General features: G+C 37.3%; 1 protein-coding gene across 13 annotated transcripts in view; it reads right to left on the bottom strand.

Annotated features, from left to right (window-relative positions):
• ptprfa (protein tyrosine phosphatase receptor type Fa) overlaps positions 1-19245 on the bottom strand; it is a 589562-nt gene that overhangs the window by 229081 nt on the left and 341236 nt on the right. For all 13 annotated transcript variants that reach the window (XM_051933282.1, XM_051933291.1, XM_051933287.1 and 10 more), the window contains one exon: positions 4-149. In XM_051933282.1, the coding sequence (XP_051789242.1) occupies positions 4-149 (146 nt within the window). The remainder of the gene's footprint in view (positions 1-3; positions 150-19245) is intronic.

Raw genomic sequence — 19245 nt, forward strand, 5'->3', positions numbered from 1 at the left:
TACCTCAAAACGTTGAGAGCTCACTTTCTTTCCTTTTTTCATCCACGTGATTCTGGGTTTTGGCTCTCCTGCAGCCTGGCATACAAAAGATGCCACCCCACCTGAAATTCCAATTTGGTCCTCTGGGGTTTTTATAAAGTTTGGCAAGCCTGGAAGAAGAAGACAAGGGAACCTAAGAGTTAGTGTGAGAGTAACATGACTAGCTGATTAAAAGAATAGGCAGTGTTTACATCACTCAGGGTCAAGAAATAGTTTGAAGTGAAAAAGTAATGAGTCAAATCTAGAAAGGAACTTTGGCAGCTACCGCTGCAGTAATTTGGCAATGCTTTACTAACAGGCAACTTCACAATAAAAAGTCAAAATTAAACATAAAAATAATTGGTAAACTTTTTTTTTTATTGTTAATGAAGACAAAATGCATAGCCTGTGTATCAGTCACTTCATAGTCACCTTTATTACAGTTTTGGTGGGAACTATTACTGTCCAAAGGTTCAAAGAGAACATCTCCCAGGTTATTTTAACACGTCACACACTGCAAATTATCAGAGGCCTCTGTGCAATTGCGACCACTAGCCAGCTATAAATACGGAGCTGTGCAGATGTGCAAAGATTAGCCCATGCACCAAGTCTAACCCAGGTGGTTCAAGAGACTTGGACACATTGACTATGGGAATCAGAATGAAAAGTCACAATTGAAATTATTGTTAAATGCATTAATGATGATAAACAGAAAGCACTTTATTTTGCAAGGTCAGGATACTAAAGTGGCTACACTGAATTCATTAGTGGAAGAGGAACTGTGATAATTTAACTACTATACTAAGACACTAGATGGCTTGAAGGGCATGCTGTGCCATCACTTGATTTATGAATTAAGGAATCCTATAAACGAAAACATACTGATTGTTAGAACATGGGAAAGATACATTAATATATTTTCAATAGGAGGTCATGAGCAAATACAGGATACATTCACTAAGAAATAACTGATTTAGCAGTCTCTCTAGCAGTGAAAAGAAACAGCAGAGGGGTTAATAAGGCTTACAGTTCAGGGCACAGAAACAAGTGCACATGTTGCATAACTACAGCCAACTCTATTGCAGCCTAAATCACTTCAGACGGCAAAGCCCAGACAGGGATTTAACTCCCAAGTCCAGTGTCATTATAAAGTGCGTTTGAGGTAGCTTTTGTTTTGTTAATTTGGCGCTATACCTTTCAATAAGTTGGCTTCATAAAAATATTACACAGACACTAATTGTGCTCCTCATGTTGTATAAACAGGCCTCCATTGAAGCAATTTTCCCACTGAGGTTTCAGAGACCGTAGCCACATTATACTCATTATTCCATTAGACACTGAAGAACTGGCCTTGATTCAAACATGCAATTAGAAATCTGCTCATCTGGAAGATGAGCTTTGAGGAGAGTCTTACAAGTGATCATGTTCGATTGTTTTTTTTTTTACTGATCTACCTTTTCTTTTGGTACATGACCGAAAAGAAAATTATAGCTTACTCTTACATCACAATATATCCAAAATGTCGATATGAAGCACAGGTACAGAATTTAAGCAAGAAGCCTAACAAGAGGACATTTGATTTTATCTAAAAAAATCTAATTCTCTTCTTTATTTTGTATAAGATTCCTTTTCACCTAGCTCTGAAGAGGATGTTCATAGGATATGGCTAATTACTTCAACTAACTGTTGGGGCAATCTCTACAGTTTGGTAACTAACCCATCCAGTTATACTTCCAGGAGACCAAGGAACAAAAACAGGGGTCACTGAGGGTACAGAAAGGGGTAGGGACATTCTTCTTCACACAACAAACAATTTATACCTGTGCAGTGAACGCCCTGACTGTGACCTGTGTTCACCTGAAACTGCAAAACCACAAATTATCCAAATCTTTGTGTACAAGCCCTTGGCACACAAGCCCAGGCAAGTCTCAAAAACACAAACTGCTTTCTTTAATCCTAAATGTACTTACTGCTCATGCCCAGAGTCAGCATCTGAGTTGTAGGACATTTCCCAACAACACAGTCTTTTCGCTTAGCCTGAAATCATTCATTTCCTGGTTTGGCCAACTAAACTTACTACTTTGTAAAATCTACATGGTGGCCACCAGTGTTCAAAATATTGCATAAAGCTTTGGGAAGACAAAAGCAGCGTATGAGACGTGAATTATAAATGCTCATTTATCAGACATTTTGGGAAAGTCTTCCTGCTGTACTATCCTGTAAGGGGAACAACAGGAAAAACAATCCACATGGACCTCTTTAATGGCATGTAATGCCAAACAATTAACATTCAATATCAGAGAACAGTGTGAAAACACAGCAAAAAAATTGAAGGGAACATTGCTTAATTGAAATAATAGTTGTCAGAAAATTGCTATTAAATGTGTGAGAACTTACCAATCAAGACCAAAATATACCTAATAAAAAGTGGCCTCCTCCAATACCAAGCAAATAATCAAAATTAAAGCACATCTGCAGTTTTAAAATATAAAGTGCAGTAAAAATTAAGTTTAGTTCACAGAAATAAGCATGTTATCTCTGAGCAAAAGGGAGTTCTATGTGTAGTGCAATGTCTACATGATCCTTTTTTGAATTGTTTCTTTAAAGTTTACCATTACTTTAATTTGTGATAAAAGGTCACATTTGCTGTATATATTTGCATATAAGTCGGGTCTTGAAACCCGAAAAATTGATCATAAAATTAGACCCCGACTTATACGCCTGTTCAAAAATATGACACTTTATTCATTTTTTTTTTTTTACATCTTCCTGCTTCCTCCAATCTCACATCAGTTTCTCAGGTACATTGAATTTTGTTGTAGCAGCGCAGTTACCAATTTCCTTCACTACTTCAACGATGTTTAATTTAAAACCAGCTTCATATTTTGTTCTGATTGAATGCTCCATCGTAGATAAGGGATGCTCTTACGATAAAGGTGTATGTGGGTGTAAGATACAAAAAACACAAAACAGTGCAAACGTCGCTTTGGAATAGTTCAGGTATTACCGTGTGGTCACGTAGGCACAATAAATAGAAAAAAAGGCAGTGTGCCCCGTGGTTACTCTCTAAGGTGGACGTTAGCATATCATAATCTCTTGGGCCAATAGCTTGAGTTTTCTGCATTTGACTTTATAAATATACCGGAAATTATACGGTAAAATCAAGCCCTGACTTATCCACGGGAGAACTTAAAACTTCATTTTATTGTAGTCACTTTATTTGATGGACTTTGGACCTTTAAAGAGTAAATGAATTTACATCTATCACAAAAACTGTAACCCATCCCTGCTGAACACTAGGCATCATAAACAAATGTTTCATTAAAAAAGGAATGCAATGCTGTGTTTTTCAAAATAGTCAAGCTACCAGGGTGAGAGATGCTTAAAACAGATGAAATTTGTACATTTAAAATAGGCATTGGGGCGGCACAGTGGTGCAGTGGGTAGTGCTGCTGCCTCGCAGTTGGGAGATCTGGGGACCTGGGTTCGCTTCCCGGGTCCTCCCTGAGTGGAGTTTGCATGTTCTCCCCGTGTCTGCGTGGGTTTCCTCCCACAGTCCAAAGACATGCAGGTTAGGTGGATTGGCGATTCTAAATTGGCCCTAGTGTGTGCTTGGTGTGTGGGTGTGTTTGTGTGTGTCCTGCGGTGGGTTGGCACCCTGCCCGGGATTGGTTCCTGCCTTGTGCCCTGTGTTGGCTGGGATTGGCTCCAGCAGGCCCCCATGACCCTGTGTTCGGATTCAGCGGATTGGAAAATGGATGGATGGAAATAGGCATTACAGGTGCATCATTTTTATACAGTATTTCTTTGTTTCTAATCTTGAAGAATGGCTTTATCAAAAATAATGATTTATTATTCCATAAAATTATATAACAGAGGGATATTGAAGAGGAACACACACTACAACCAGTTTAAAAGCTTCTCCACGTGCCCAGCACAAAAGACAACACAAGTACAAAGAGTTCTCCTGCTCACCTCCTGAACTTTCTCTCACGGTACCATCACCGTAGCCACAGTACCAACCTTTAAATTCCAGGCTGAAGGGGAATTGGGGAACGTGGCAGTTGTATACTCCATTTTGAGGTTATTTTTGGGGATGCATCTGCGATCAGGAAAGCTTCAGAGGGTCCTCTGCGATTCTATCTAATGCTTCCTGTGGCCCAGACTTCTCTGCATTCCACACGCATAAATAGCTGGAACCCCTTGAAGATCCCTACACATGGACTCCCCATCATAACAAGCTACGTACATAAACAACTTCAGCTGGCAAAGTATCATATATTGGGTCTGAGTTAGTATATTTTAGGTAAAAGTATTTAAATTGGATTACTTACAAAACAAGGAGTTTGTAAATAAGCAGGCATGAAAACACATAATGAGTGAGAATCTGTCTCATGTTTCCAAGTGAAAAATATGAAATACAGAAACTTTCTACAGCTCCTTCTCTACATTCACCACATCTGTACTGAGACACTGTACGCACTTTGCTTCTCGACAACTTTTGCCTCTTCTTTAAATGCTGACAGTACTGTTTCTATAGATAAGCTGGACAACACCCTCAACCCCCAAAGAAACCACTGCATCCTCACCTAGGAGCAGTGAGCATTGATTAGAATCAGCCCAGAGGGCTAAACATCACAGCCAGAGCCAGATCAGTGAAATACTCCACCTCGCTTCTTAACAGCTACACAGGCACAGAAAACGAGGTGTGAAATTTACCCAATGCTGTACACAGATCTTTCCACAGCTTGATGACCTGAAACTAAAATGATTGAGGTGACATTTTCATGACATTTCCACTCAGCTGCCAGCTTGACTGACATTAAAAAGATCATCTGAAAAACGTATGTCGGCTTTTTTAGTATTATTAAACTAAACACTTATTACTACTGTATATGCCACCAAATACCCACATTACAGCAGCCCTATTAGAATGACACTAAACTGTCAAAGTGAAATGATGGTGCTGCCAATTAGGAAAAGTGTCGGAGAAGACAAAATGCATCTTGAAATGACAACAATGTTCAGGCTTTTTCAATCCCAAAATATACAGTAATTTGAAATATGCAGGGAATGGCAATAATGAGATTAATATGATTGGCTGATTCTTTGTTATTTTATATTTACTTTAAATAAATTGGGGAAGCATAGCAGTACAGCAGTTAACAGGTTCAGATGTTAGCTGTAGGTAATCTTCTCTTCTTGTCATTGTTTTTTTCTTGTTGAATAAGGCTTTCTTCATTGCATGTGCAAAGAGTAACTGGTGACTTTATATTAGCTGAACGTGTGCAGGTGCATCATGCCCTGAGACGGACTAGTGATTTAATCTGGGGGTTTGTTGGACCTGCCTAGTGCTCAAATCCAAGGAAATGGGTGCAGGATCTACATCTCATCTGTAATGGAACACTAGCCATAACAGCATGTCCTGCCATCCATGGAAAAAAGGCTGCAATACAGAACAGCACAGGACTTACAGCTGAAGGCACAAAAGTAGGATGAGAAATTGGACAAATAAATTCTACAGCTATACATGTCTATGTATACATGTAATGAGCATGCTTAAATGATCGTTTTATATATAGTTGTATACTTATATTACTCCTTGTTGAATTAAATAACCTATTTAAGAAGGTAATACTTCCTTATACAAAATATTTAACTCACTCTGTTTTCCTTGTAAATTGCTTTTTCTGGCTTTTCTGTTTCGCACACTTTTTCACTCTGAGGCTAGGGATCTGCACTGGCAATCGGAAGGTTGCCGGTTCAAATCCCGTAAATGTCAATAGAGACTCTGCTCTGTTGGGCCCTTGAGCAAGGCCCTTGACCTGCAATTGCTGAGCGCTTTGAGTAGAGAGAAAAGCGCTATATAAATGCAAAAGAAAAAAAAAAGAATTATTTTAATGCTGTTTTGCTTTTGAGGTTGCTCTACACCAAGTAACATATATTTGACCATGCGTAAAAACTGGCCACGATGAATAAAGACCAAAAACATCTAAAGATTTTGCAGAGTGATGAATATGGAGGAAATGGTACATGTGCTTACATACTTAAATGTATTACAAAAATGAATGCAGTAATATTGTTATAAATACCACATTTGCACCAGCTTTAAACCTGTTTACTGCAGGCAGGCTGTCCAATTTGGAGTTTCGAGTGTGTGTTTATTGCTATCTACACATTCACTGCTGTGCACTGTTTTCATTTCTGTATGTTGCGTAGCTTTATGCTCTGCGCTGCTTGTGAGAATACACAAAGTGTCATCCGTAAGCAGTACATAATTATAAGGATGAAAGTTCAGAAAGACGTTGGGTTGGATGGATTTGGTTTTGTCCAAGCAAACCAAAAGCCTATTTTTTCCCCACCCTGTCGTTTTAGCACTCCACTTCTTGGAAGTTCGGTCACAGACAAAAATGGAAGCCAAAAAAAACACATTTAACTACTAATGTCATGACTCCTTTCATTGATCATTTAGTTTTTGTCATGTTGCAGACTAAATAAACAGCGGTTTATCCCTTAGCTCATTGCTAAGTAGGCTAGATTTCTGTTTCTTTGCATAACTGTTGCTCAGTAAGTCCAGTAACAGTGCAAAGCCTCAGTAGTCAAACAGTCCAAAAAGGCGACAGGGCAGATAGACATGAACAAAGAAAACAGTAACAAAATTCCAATTATATATCCAGTCAAACTACAGAGAAGCTATGGATGATAAATACATGCAAAAAAAGATAGTAAATAAAATGAAATTTGGTGCTATGGAGCTGTTCATTTGCAGATCAGATATCCAACTGAAGTACAAGACTTGAGAAGTGACAATATCAGGTGTGGCTCTGAAACAATCAAGTGGAACATGCTCAAATACTGAAAAACAACCAGTACACATTTAGTAGAAATGTGTACTAAATGACTGTATTTATATATTTATGCAGATAAATTTCAAAGGAAATATAGTAACTGAACAGTTTTTAATCATTATACTTTATTTGGAGTATAGACAATGCCATGGCTTGACAAAAAGGTGCGTTTGCCTGGCTCTGAACCCAAAGCCATCAATAATTGACAACTTAATTCAGAAATAGCGGCCTGAAGGCATAAAACTAATCAACTGAAGAGTCCCCCCTATCTGCATACTCTCTTGTTAAAAAGGTGAATCAAACATCAGTGCTGGTACCTTCTGTCAGTCTCTGGAGTGCTTCACTCAGCACTTAGTTTAAATCACTAATTATGTTACAGGTAAACAGGTCTGCTCACCTGTGAGCAGTCTCTTCCAACTAAGATGAACTGCATACAATACGGGTCTGAAACAGCTAGCGGCATGTTTAAAGCGTGAGAATGTGTCATATGGTACAATCCAACATTGTCATTTGATGGTTTAGCCCCCAAGCTATACAGGCTCCAATGTTAAATCTTACATATTGTCCGAAAGCCAACTTTAAGAGAGTATTCTCTCTTCTTCTTTGCACCTTTTATTAACATAAAGCTCATTTTTGTAAAGTCCTTATGGACAAGGAGTCTATGGATCCCTGCACTGATTATGCCTTAGCTGGGGCCAGACCTTTCACACCCACTAGAAAGCTATTCCAATTTATCTCTAAAACGCATTATAATGGTGTATCACATAACTGAGGTCACTTCAAAAAGCAGACTGTTACTGCTGAGCCCAAACTTTCCCAAATGTATTCACATTTGACTTACAAAAGTTGCCAATTTCAAGCCAAATTTTCATTCAGATTTTAATAAAGAGTATTGGGGGCCTGAACCCTATCCTGGACTAAGGTGTACTCTGTCATAGGCTGCACTCACTCACATTCACATCCACATTAACACATACTATACAGATATAAACTTCAAATCGTCAATCAACCTGAGCTGAACATCATGAAGGTGTACCAGGATAAAAAAGGTCCTATGCAGATCTGGCAAGAACATGGAAACATACAGTACTCTTGCTACAAATACGATTCTCCATTTTTATGTTGTAACTACTTATTGAATTATATATCTGACTTAATTGAATGTCAAAGCTTTGCACCACGAAACTCAAACTAATGATTCCATAGAGAAGAGTGATTCTGAGACACAGTAAAAAGAGTCGATTTTGAAAAAATCTAAAACTCTATATTTATAATAAAATTTGGTTATGTAAGGAGACAAATACAGTACAATTGGAGAAAAATTCCATGCCTAACCTCTTGCTGTCTTGAGATCAGGAATAAGTACTATAAAACAGAAGAGGGCACTAACCCATGGATAGCTTGCCAACACCAGAGTTCGTTACTCTTTTAGCTATGTGAGAAGAAAGTACCTTTTTGTTGCATTCTAAGTGTGGTTATGTCCACCGTAACTTTACTCTCTCCGGTTGCCTGGTTCTTTATTTTTTTTTGGGAGAGCACTCACTCTGGTGGTAAAGTCCACACTGAGTTCAGACCCATCGTTGCCAGTTGTATTATATACTGTGTGCCATAACTTTTACAGTTAGGTCCATAAATATTTGGACAGGGACAACTTTTTTTCTAATTTTGGTTCTGTACATTACCACAATGAATTTAAAATTAAACAACTCAGATGCAGTTGAAGTGCAGACTTTCAGCTTTAATTCAGTGGGGTGAACAAAACGATTGCATAACAATGTGATGCAACTAAAGCATTGTTTTAACACAATCCCTTCATTTCAGGGGCTCAAAAGTAATTGGACAGTTGACTAAAAGGCTATTTCATGGGCAGGAGTGGGCAAGTCCGTCGTTATGTCAATATCAATTAAGCAGATAAAAGGCCTGGAGTTGATTTGATGTGTGGTGCTTGCATGTGGAAGATTTTGCTGTAAACAGACAACATGCAGTCAAAGGATCTCTCCATGCAGGTGAAAGTAGCCATCCTTAAACTGCAAAAACAGAAAAAACCCATCCGAGAAATTGCTACAGCATTACGAGTGGCAAAATCTAGTTTGGTACATCCTGAGAAACAAAGCAGGCACTGGTGAACTCAGCAACGCAAAAAGACCTGGACGTCCACGGAAGACAACAGTGGTGGATGATCGCAGAATCATTTCCATGGTGAAGAGAAACCCCTTCACAACAGCCAGCCAAGTGAACAACACTCTCCAGGGGGTAGGCATATCAATATCCAAGTCTACCATAAAGAGAAGACTGCATGAAACTAAATACAGAGGGTGCACTGCAAGGTGCAAGCCACTCATAAGCCTCAAGAATAGAAAGGCTAGATTGGACTTTGCTAAAGAACATCTAAAAAAGCCAGCACAGTTCTGGAAAAACATTCTTTGGACAGATGAAACCAAGATCAACCTCTACCAGAATGATGGCAAGAAAAAAGTATGGAGAAGGCGTGGAACAGCTCATTATCCAAAGCATACCACATCATCTGTAAAACACGGTGGAGGCAGTGTGATGGCTTGGGCGTGCATGGCTGCCAGTGGCACTGGGACACTAGTGTTTATTGATGATGTGACACAGGACAGAAGCAGCCAAATGAATTCTGAGGTGTTCAGAGACATACTGCCTGCTCAAATCCAGCTAAATGCAGTCAAATTGATTGGGCGGCGTTTCATGATACAGATGGACAATGACCCAAAACATACAGCCAAAGCAACCCAGGAGTTTATTAAAGCAAAGAAGTGGAAAATCCTTGAATGGCCAAGTCAGTCACCTGATCTTAACCCAATTGAGCATGCATTTCACTTGTTGAAGACTAAACTTCAGACAGAAAGGCCCACAAACAAAGAGCAACTGAAAGCCGCTGCATTAAAGGCCTGGCAGAGCACTAAAAAGGAGGAAACCCAGCATCTGGTGATGTCCATGAGTTTAAGACTTCAGGCTGTCATTGCCAGCAAAGGGTTTTCAACCAAGTATTAGAAATGAACATTTTATTTCCAGTTATTTAATTTGTCCAATTACTTTTGAGCCCCTGAAATGAAGGGATTGTGTTAAAAAAAATGCTTTAGTTGCCTCACATTTTTATGCAATCGTTTTGTTCACCACACTGAATTAAAGCTGAAAGTCTGCACTTCAACTGCATCTGAGTTGTTTCATTTAAAATTCATTGTGGTAATGTACAGAACCAAAATTAGAAAAAAGGTCCATAAATATTTGGACAGAGACAACTAACTGTAAATGTGAATGGAATTATTATAGTTTCTATGTTCAATAATGTAGCCAACAGCAGGGATGTGAAGATGGTTGTTCTTTTTTACCCAAATTACCCCTAAAACTCTACGAAGATACTCAGCAACACACATATCTATACAGCAACCTAATTTTAACACTTTAATTACACACATTCAGAAAACATTTCAAAATAATAGTTGCCATGCACTGCTTTGGCAGAAGAAAGGGTGAGAGTAGTATAGCAAACATGGTTAATTGATAAATGGTGTTAGATTTTTGCCCAGTATTTTAATGTGTTTGTTTAATCATTATTCTGCATTGCAGTATTTCTGAATCAACATTACATTTTTTTTTAGGATTTGACGGAATATCATCCCTGCACTGCAATATGCCATTTTTATTAAGGACAGGAAGACTTCACATCAAAAAGGCATAGGACAGCCTAGGGTGAAAGGGAACAGGATAAATGCTTTTCAGGCATGACACACCATTGCACCTCAAAGACACAATCACAAAGCTTTACAGACATTGCCTGCTTTCCCAGAAACTTTGCCTTTTGTCAAGGATGAAAATACACAGAACGGCTTACTTTGCTATTAAAGAAAGCCAACACAATCATAAATGGTTTAAAAATTACACCTGCATATAGAATAACACAAAAACTGTAACTGCATCCTGATTTATATTTTGTTGAACTGCATTATTTTGAAATAGGTCAAGAACATTTATCTGATGCAACATAGGCCTTTTGTCAAGTATTATCTCTCTTACCAACTGTCACTAACACAAGCAACATAAATCTAAATGTAGTTGTAATTACACAGTAGGATTTGGAAATCTTCATGTCTTGATTATATTATTGAAATATTATATTTATTAAGAATCAGAAATCTATGTTGGAATGGTCAGTATAATTAACAAAACGTTTTAATCCTTTTTCAATTAAGGTTTCCATCAACATTTACAGTTTCTAAGTAACAAAGTGCACCTGCTATAAACATTTTCAATTTTAAATATCTCATTCTAAAAATATATCTAAAAATAATGTAATGTCTTACATTGTATCTATATAGTATGTGACAATATTTCTGTATTGCAGGTTGGGTTAACCTGCAATTATAAATTGACCCAGTTTGACTGTGTGTGTGTAGGTTGAAAATGTTATAGACTGGCACTCCATCCACTGCTGGCTTCTGCCTTGTACCCAAAGATACTGGGATAGGTTCCTTACATTCTTCAACCCTAAAACGAATTATGCAGAGTTAAGAATATTAAGATAAAATTATTTGGGTTGACGTGGAGTGTTCTGGGGGCCAGTCCTGTTTCTTTCTAAAAGGAATGCAAGTGACAGTTTAAGTTCTCTTTGTCTGGAATTCATCAAGCAAGTTCAGAAGTGATCACTTGCATTGTACAGTGAATGAATACCCTGCATATTTGAATACAAGACTCTTCTTAAAACATCACTATTTTCTTATAAAAGCCTTTCAGTCTGTCACAGATGACAGAAGGCAGTGCACTCATCCCAGAAAAGTACTTAAACTAACAAAACAAAAGCTAACAAAGAATTCCAACAATTTTGGGTTTAATATGTTTAGTGCACCTCTTTCAGCAACATACTATGCAGTCATAACAATTACATTCCAAGACATTTCACAATTCAAAACTTTATTTTCAGACATTGTCAGCTTCCATTATCTATGGTCATCTTTTCCAGTGTAAAATAACAACCTAACCCTCTGATCAAGAATGAGTGGGAGTAGCAGACAATGACAGCTGGTACCATTTTTATACCATTCTAGATAACCCAACTTGAAACAATATGACAGAAAAATGGTGAGTTGTAATAAAATATGAGTTAAATGTCAATAATGATTGCATCAGTCTGACTAGAAACAGCTTTGGATCCGTCTGCAGTAAACCTGGGATTTTCTTATTGACACTCGCTTTATTCCCTCATGTTCATAATCACTAACTCCACCCCAAAACACCTCGAAAAGAAACAAATGCTGACAGGTTAAAAAATAAAAAGAAAAAATAATAACCGAGTCAGCTGAATTCTTCAGTCTCCTTTCAGACAATAACACGATAGGCAGCACAAACTGAATGGTCCACAAGTCTCTCACTGTTAAAGCATCCATCTTTGGAATAAACTACTGAGCATGCCACACTTTATTTGCTTGAAGGTTATGCAGATACCATAGATGGGCAAGAAATCAATCAGTATAAAAATGGTGTTCAATTGGCCATTACCACCAGAAGGAAAGGAGCGGAAAAAACAAGCATTGCACAGGTCCATTAGTTTATTCATGCAAAGTAAAATCAATCAATGAAATACGCCTATGGTGAGGAGCAAGACTCTACTCTTCAAGTAATATTCATGCCAAAACTGAAGATTCTGCAAAGCTGCAGATCTATTTGTAATAGCATCATTCATGTGAAATGACACTTTACATACTTGCAGAAACAGATAAATATTTTTATATTTACAAGTCACTGCTCTGCCACAGTTATGGGGAATGTCAAGATACACGGATAAGAAACGAGGTCCAAGAGAAGAATCTGGGAAGATCAAAAACAGCTGCATCAAAACGCAAAGTGTAAATCAAACACAAAACTCAAAATACCTAGCCAGTGGGTTTAAATACCATAAGAAAGGTTAAGAATATGAAATACAATATGAAATACTTTCAGAATGTATCCTTCGGATGAGATGTAAAACAGAGATCCTGGCTCTCTGTGGTAATTAAAGATCTCTGGATATCTTTCCAAAAGAGTAGGGTTTATCCCGATGTCCTGGCTAAAGTGCCCATCCCAGCCTGGTCATTCTGGGCCCCTAATCATCCCTTGTCACTAATTGTCTCTCTCATTCTGTCACCCCTTCACTACCTAATAGATAATGGGTGGTGAGCGTACTGGCACAATAATGGCTGCCATCACACCATCTAGGTAGGTGTTACACATTGGTGGTGGTTGAAGTGGTTCCCATCTGTCTATGTAAAGCACTTTGGGTAGCGAGAAAAGCACTATTTAACTATAATGTATTATTATAATTATTATTAATTTATCAACAAACTGATACTGATCCCATGTGACACCAGCTTAAATAGTGTTGCACTGATGCCACACGACAGAGCTTCAGAAGGCTTGCCCTTTACAACAGAGGCGAATATATGAGTGATCAGTGACAAGCACACAGAATCAAGAATATAAAATCATAATGATAAAATACATTTGCAAGCCTAAAGAACATACCTAAGGAACACAATAAAAGTGAAACTATAATCTACATAATGTAGACCTTTTTTTAAAAATAAAAAGGCTCTGAAAAAAATGCATTCTGCACAAAGAAAAATTAACAAATGCATACAGACTCATGATAGTAATGGAGTGATGAGCAGTGGATTCAGCTCTTACCAAGACGACGTACATTTCAGATAGAAAACTATAATATTTTCTACACACACATTTTTTCCATCAGCAGGTTAAGAAATTCTCATGGTTAGTCACGGTTTGACACCCATGCAGATGTGCCTTGCTTCACACTTTTCAACACCTGTAAACACTTTAAGGGTGCTGCTTACATAAAAGAGGCAGTTTACAGGGGTCTCATTTGACAACTGGCTGTTACGAACACCAAGCAAAGAATTACCTCACAAAATAGACTGAAGAAACAACAGAATGGAAGATGATCAGTTTGTGTCCAAAGTTTTACTTAATGTGTCTATGCCGTGTACACACACACAGAAGATTTCAAATGTCTGAATGTTTCACACTGTCTTTGTAAATTGTGGAGTCTTTCTTAAGATTTGTTTCCACCATGATACCCTAGGAGGTTGCTCATACCCTTAAAGCATGTCCTTATTCACTTTTATACCCATGTTCTTAAAAGCCAGCTGAATAGCAGATGCTGATAGTCATATCTGAAGTTACTGTACAGCAAAAGACCTCTCATTTAAATCACCCTGACCTAGGTGATCTACAGAAATAATGACATAATGAGCTAACATAAATCAAACAAAACTCAAAGGAGGATTTGCTCAATAAGTAGTACTAGATGTAATCAGAGAGTATCTTTAGATTAATAGAACAAAAACAGCTGGACAACAGCTGTAATCAATATCCATTGGAGAACAGATGTACATCTGCACATAGAGGTGCAACAGCTGGAATGTCACATTTTTCTGCACTATTATGACAATTTCTGTCATTCTAAAGCAACCCTTCTCGTTACCTTTAATCTCCAGATCCCATAAGCCGCAGGTCTAATAGAAAATCTTTATTTTCAAATAAACAAAATTGCCTAATTGTGCTACAAAATGAGAGACCAAGTAGACCTTTAAAACTTTTCACATTTTACATTGAAATGTGTCACTAATTATAAATATATAACACAATGAAAAATAAACAGACAAAAACTAATACATAAAATAAAATTAGCTCAAATACTTTTTTTCTATAAACAGCATATAACTGCTCACCGATTGTTATTGATGAAAGATATGTTTAAGCTCAAATATGCAATGATTCATTTCACTGGTATGACCAACAGAAAGTGTAGGCTTATTGAGGGTACTTGCACATCTTATGCCATTTTCATGTGGTTATCTTTTCTATGCTTTATATTTTGCCTGGAGGTGAAGAGGAGACGGGAAAATAAATTAAAGAAGAACTGTGTGTGCCTGAAGAGGATTGTGAAGGCATTGTTGAGAGTAAATCATGTATTTGAACCAGGGCTTGTGTCTGTGTGCTGGTGTTTGAGTTACGTTGGCCAAATGAATTTTGAAAACTGGTTCCTGTCAATAGATGGCTAGGAATTCTGCTAACTACGCCACCTCAAACACCAGCACACAGACACAAGTCCCGGGTTCAGATAAATTATTCTCAACAATATCTTCACAATCCTATTCAAGCACTCACAATTGCTCTTTAATTCCTTTTTCCATCTCCTCTCCACCTCCAGGTGAGCTTTGCCTTTCTTCCTCCTGACCCCGACTTGCCCAAAAGTGGCAAGGGGGTTCTTTTTATCTTGGACACGGGAATACCTGGGACCAGGGCATACCCCGATGGATCTTTTTCTAGGCACTTTATAATGTTACAACACAGGAAACGAGAGTACATGCTGTAGTTACAGTGAGTTAACTTTTAATACAGAGCCTCACAAGGTATTCATTACAGGCACCTTCCCACCATATGTTGAAAAACAGATATCAAGATCAACACAGTACTGTTTTCTGCACAGTTTTTAATTTGACACCATTACTTTTTCTTTGACTTATACCCTTAGTAGATAAAAAACACATCACAATTTATTCATTGAATGGCAACTTTAAAACACTGTTTATATTAAGTGACAGAATTTAAAGCTTAAAGTTCAAATAGCATGGATGTTTCCCTTATATATCATATTAAGGAAAGTATATTTGAGCAAGTATCTTTAAGGATTGTTAAAAGTATACTGTAGAAAGATTGACTTGGCATTGTACCCAACATTACTAAATTAGCAAATGATCAGGCAAATCTCTTTACTTCTATGAAACATCAAATTGACCTCTTTAACACAATAATCTGACCATACTTTCTCTATTTAGCAGTTATTCATTTTAGGCAATACAAATGGTTTGGTTCTAACTAAATTTTAAAGAGAGCAAAGTTCTGAATATACGGTAGGTTGAGACCTCTCTTAATATCACAATTTAAAAATGTACATCCTTGCTTTAGTTTTCAAACAGGTTTCAACAGAAAGCTCACCAATGATCACATACTAGTCAGTGTAGGAGCCAGGCTGATCATACATCATGCATCTTTGGAGAGCGCTGATGATGGCAGGTCCAGACCTGAACTGTGGTCTACTACTAAAACAATTTACCAGCAGATGATGCAAGCACATTAAAAAATCAGATGCTCCTAAAAGCAACATATACCCCTCCTGTGACCATTTAAAGCCTTTGCTATATGGCTAGCGTGGAAGAAGGTCAATTTACTTAGTTGTGGCTTCCCAGAAGTCTTTCCCTCTAGGGTGCTAATGGATCAGCCGCACTGATGAAGATTGGGTGGATCAAATATCTTTGCACTCAAAACACAACATTTATCTTAAAAAAAATGTGGTGGAATATTACTGCATTGGATGACATTTTAGGTATATTTTGTTATTATAATTCTATCAAAAATAAGAGAAAGAACCAAAGTGTACGCCACGTGTAAATTTACAGCAATGTAGGGTGTAACATAATGGAAAATCCAATCACTAACCTCTTTGTAAAAATGATATATAAAGTAAACAACTGCCCATAGCGGAATATATCAGAATCAAGTTCTAGTGATTAAATGTCCGCATGCTGGCCTTGGGTTACATTTAGCAACCTGTTTTAACAGCTGCTGTTTCTCAGACCAGGGACACAATCTGGCTTAATTGACTGTACTTTCTGCCAGACAAACTGAGTCCCAATTAGTTTGGGCAACAAACCTCAAAGTTTCTTAATTGTGCTTCATTTAATGATCAGCATGTGGGATTATGCACAATATTTAATGTATGAACTAATTTTAACAGGAAACAAACATTAAGATAATACTTTAAACCATCTCTTCTATTTCATGCAGCCCTATAGTTAGAAGAACAAAATGAGATTCTAGGCAAGTGGACCGATAAGGGCATATGAGCACAACAGTAAGTAACACAGTATACAAATATATAAAAACTGCTAACATATGTTGCAGCTCTCTAGTGTTTTTTCAGACATGTAGGAACTTATGGAGAAAAGCTTTTTAATAAACATACGCTATATGCCATCTTTTGATTTGATATGAGCATCTGCCAAGTAGAAAACACATCTTTTTGCACAGACCTGCTAAATTTCATTTGTGAAATGTGCGACGCTCAAAAGCGATAACATTGCACTGTAGATGAGGAGCACTCACAGAATTCCTTGCTTACTCAGATATTGTGTTTCTATTTTTCCCTCTTACTTTCTCTAAGCATGTCTTTACAGATATTCTGCTGTGCACAATATGCATTTCTGAGATATTTAAATTTATAGAAGTGTCTTGCATTTATTAAAATTGCTTTGTTTACATTGATTTGTCTGCCCCTTGTTACACTTGCATCTTCCAGTTCAATGTGCTATTAAGCAAGACTTTATATTGGCCGAAATGAGTATAATCTGCAAACTGCCCCAGTATAAGATGCCAGACTGAAAATATCAAGGGTTTTGCTTAACAGTCACTGAATTTTTTCACTGCAACCTTCTTGGGTTTTAAAAGCGATTGAAATGGAACACAAAAGTGGCCTAATAATATTAAACCAACAACAGATTTAATGCATATGCCTGGACCAAACCTCTCACCACTGATTAACAATTATACTGAATGTCACAACAGATATTAATACTGCAGTCAGACAAACTGTAGACAAGAAGTCTGATCAAACGATAGCACAATTCTTTATATCAAATATTAAGAAATGGCTAGTTAATATATTACGGGTTACGGCTTGTAGAACTGATCAGCGGCTCTGATGATGATTAATAAGTTGAAATGCAAATCCAGAGTTTGTTTCAATTTGTGCATGTGTTATAAGATTGTTAAAGTTAGAGTCTGAGCATATTCTGTTCCATCTTCATAATTTTAATTTCTGGAATCACAGATTTTCTACATCTGAGGAACAATGACCTCCATATAGTTGATCCCAACAGTGCCTTTGTTCATGCTGGATGGCTTTCTGGAGATTTTTGAAGCAATTCCTCTTCCTCCTCTGTGTTATCTGATTACTGTAGCCATGAAAACTCATTCATTCAATATAGCAAGGACAACAAGGATATCCCTCCAGCTGGTATTGAAAGAACAATATTTCTCCCATATTTAAGGTGCCTTCTGTAAGTTTTTCACATTTAGCTTTATACATTAAGGCATGAATGACAGCCAAATTTCTGTGGCTTAAAAAGACACAATGAGATAGAATATAGGAGGAAACCAAGAAATGAAGCAGATGTAGACATATAGCCAAGTCCACACAGACAGTGATGAGCAGGATTTAAACATCTGTCAGTGTACTAAATAAATAAGTTATCAAATATCTGAATATATGGTATATGTACAAGCATGAATTTTATGTAGGCTGAAAATTTAACAAATGCACTCTTAATTCATGCAGACAGACAGACAGACAGACAGACAGACAGACAGACAGACAGACAGACAGACAGACAGACAGACAGACAGACAGACAGATAGATAGATAGATAGATAGATAGATAGATAGATAGATAGATAGATAGATAGATAGATAGATAGAAATACAAAGAATTTTAACACATTTTCAGTTAACTATTAATTTCAAAAGAATACTTCATCTGTGATTTCTTACGTGACAAAATGTGGTAACATGATCATTGATGTGATGGAAAAAATGAAAATAATCCAAAATGAAAACCTTGACTGAGCATTTCTCTCTCTCTCAACTGAACAATGCATATATGTCCTGAGGTGTGCAACTGTTGTGATGCACAAGCAGTTAAGGTAAAAGAGCTAATTCATAACCAAGACAGAAAAGAGGCAACAGTTTTTCTATGTGCACTAAAATGTCCAAAGTATACCATACTGTTGTATTCAAGTACTCAACCTACAACAGTGTGTTCTCCCAAAAGTAAAGCAGAATATTTGAGCTGGGCTCACACAGCCAAAGAGGGGGAGACTAATACTGAACAACACAATACAATCTTGTTTACCATTGTGCCGAAGAATGGCAACCTGCTGCATGTGCGTCAAATGTGCAAGTAAGAGGTTCACTGTACTCAGTGTGGAAGGAGGTTCAGAAATTTGATTTCAATTACAGGCAAGACAATGTAAGGCTACTTTGGAAGGATTTGCCTATAAAACAAGGAAGTTGCATTAATAGCATAAAGAGGCAGATTGTGCACAGTGTAAGGATAAAAATAAATAAGAAAAGCAAACCACTTTGGTTAATAATGAGAGTAGGGCCTGCTCCGTTATTAAAGTATAAATGGAATAATGTTTAACCTTCATGGTATCACTGTGGAAGTCAATTTTACCAATACAAATGTGAAAAGAGTTTAAGCAAATATGAAATATGAAGCAAGATTCTGGGTATTATCCAAGA

Source organism: Erpetoichthys calabaricus, chromosome 10 (assembly GCF_900747795.2).
Source record: "Erpetoichthys calabaricus chromosome 10, fErpCal1.3, whole genome shotgun sequence".
In the NCBI taxonomy this organism is placed as follows: Eukaryota; Metazoa; Chordata; class Cladistia; order Polypteriformes; family Polypteridae; genus Erpetoichthys; species Erpetoichthys calabaricus.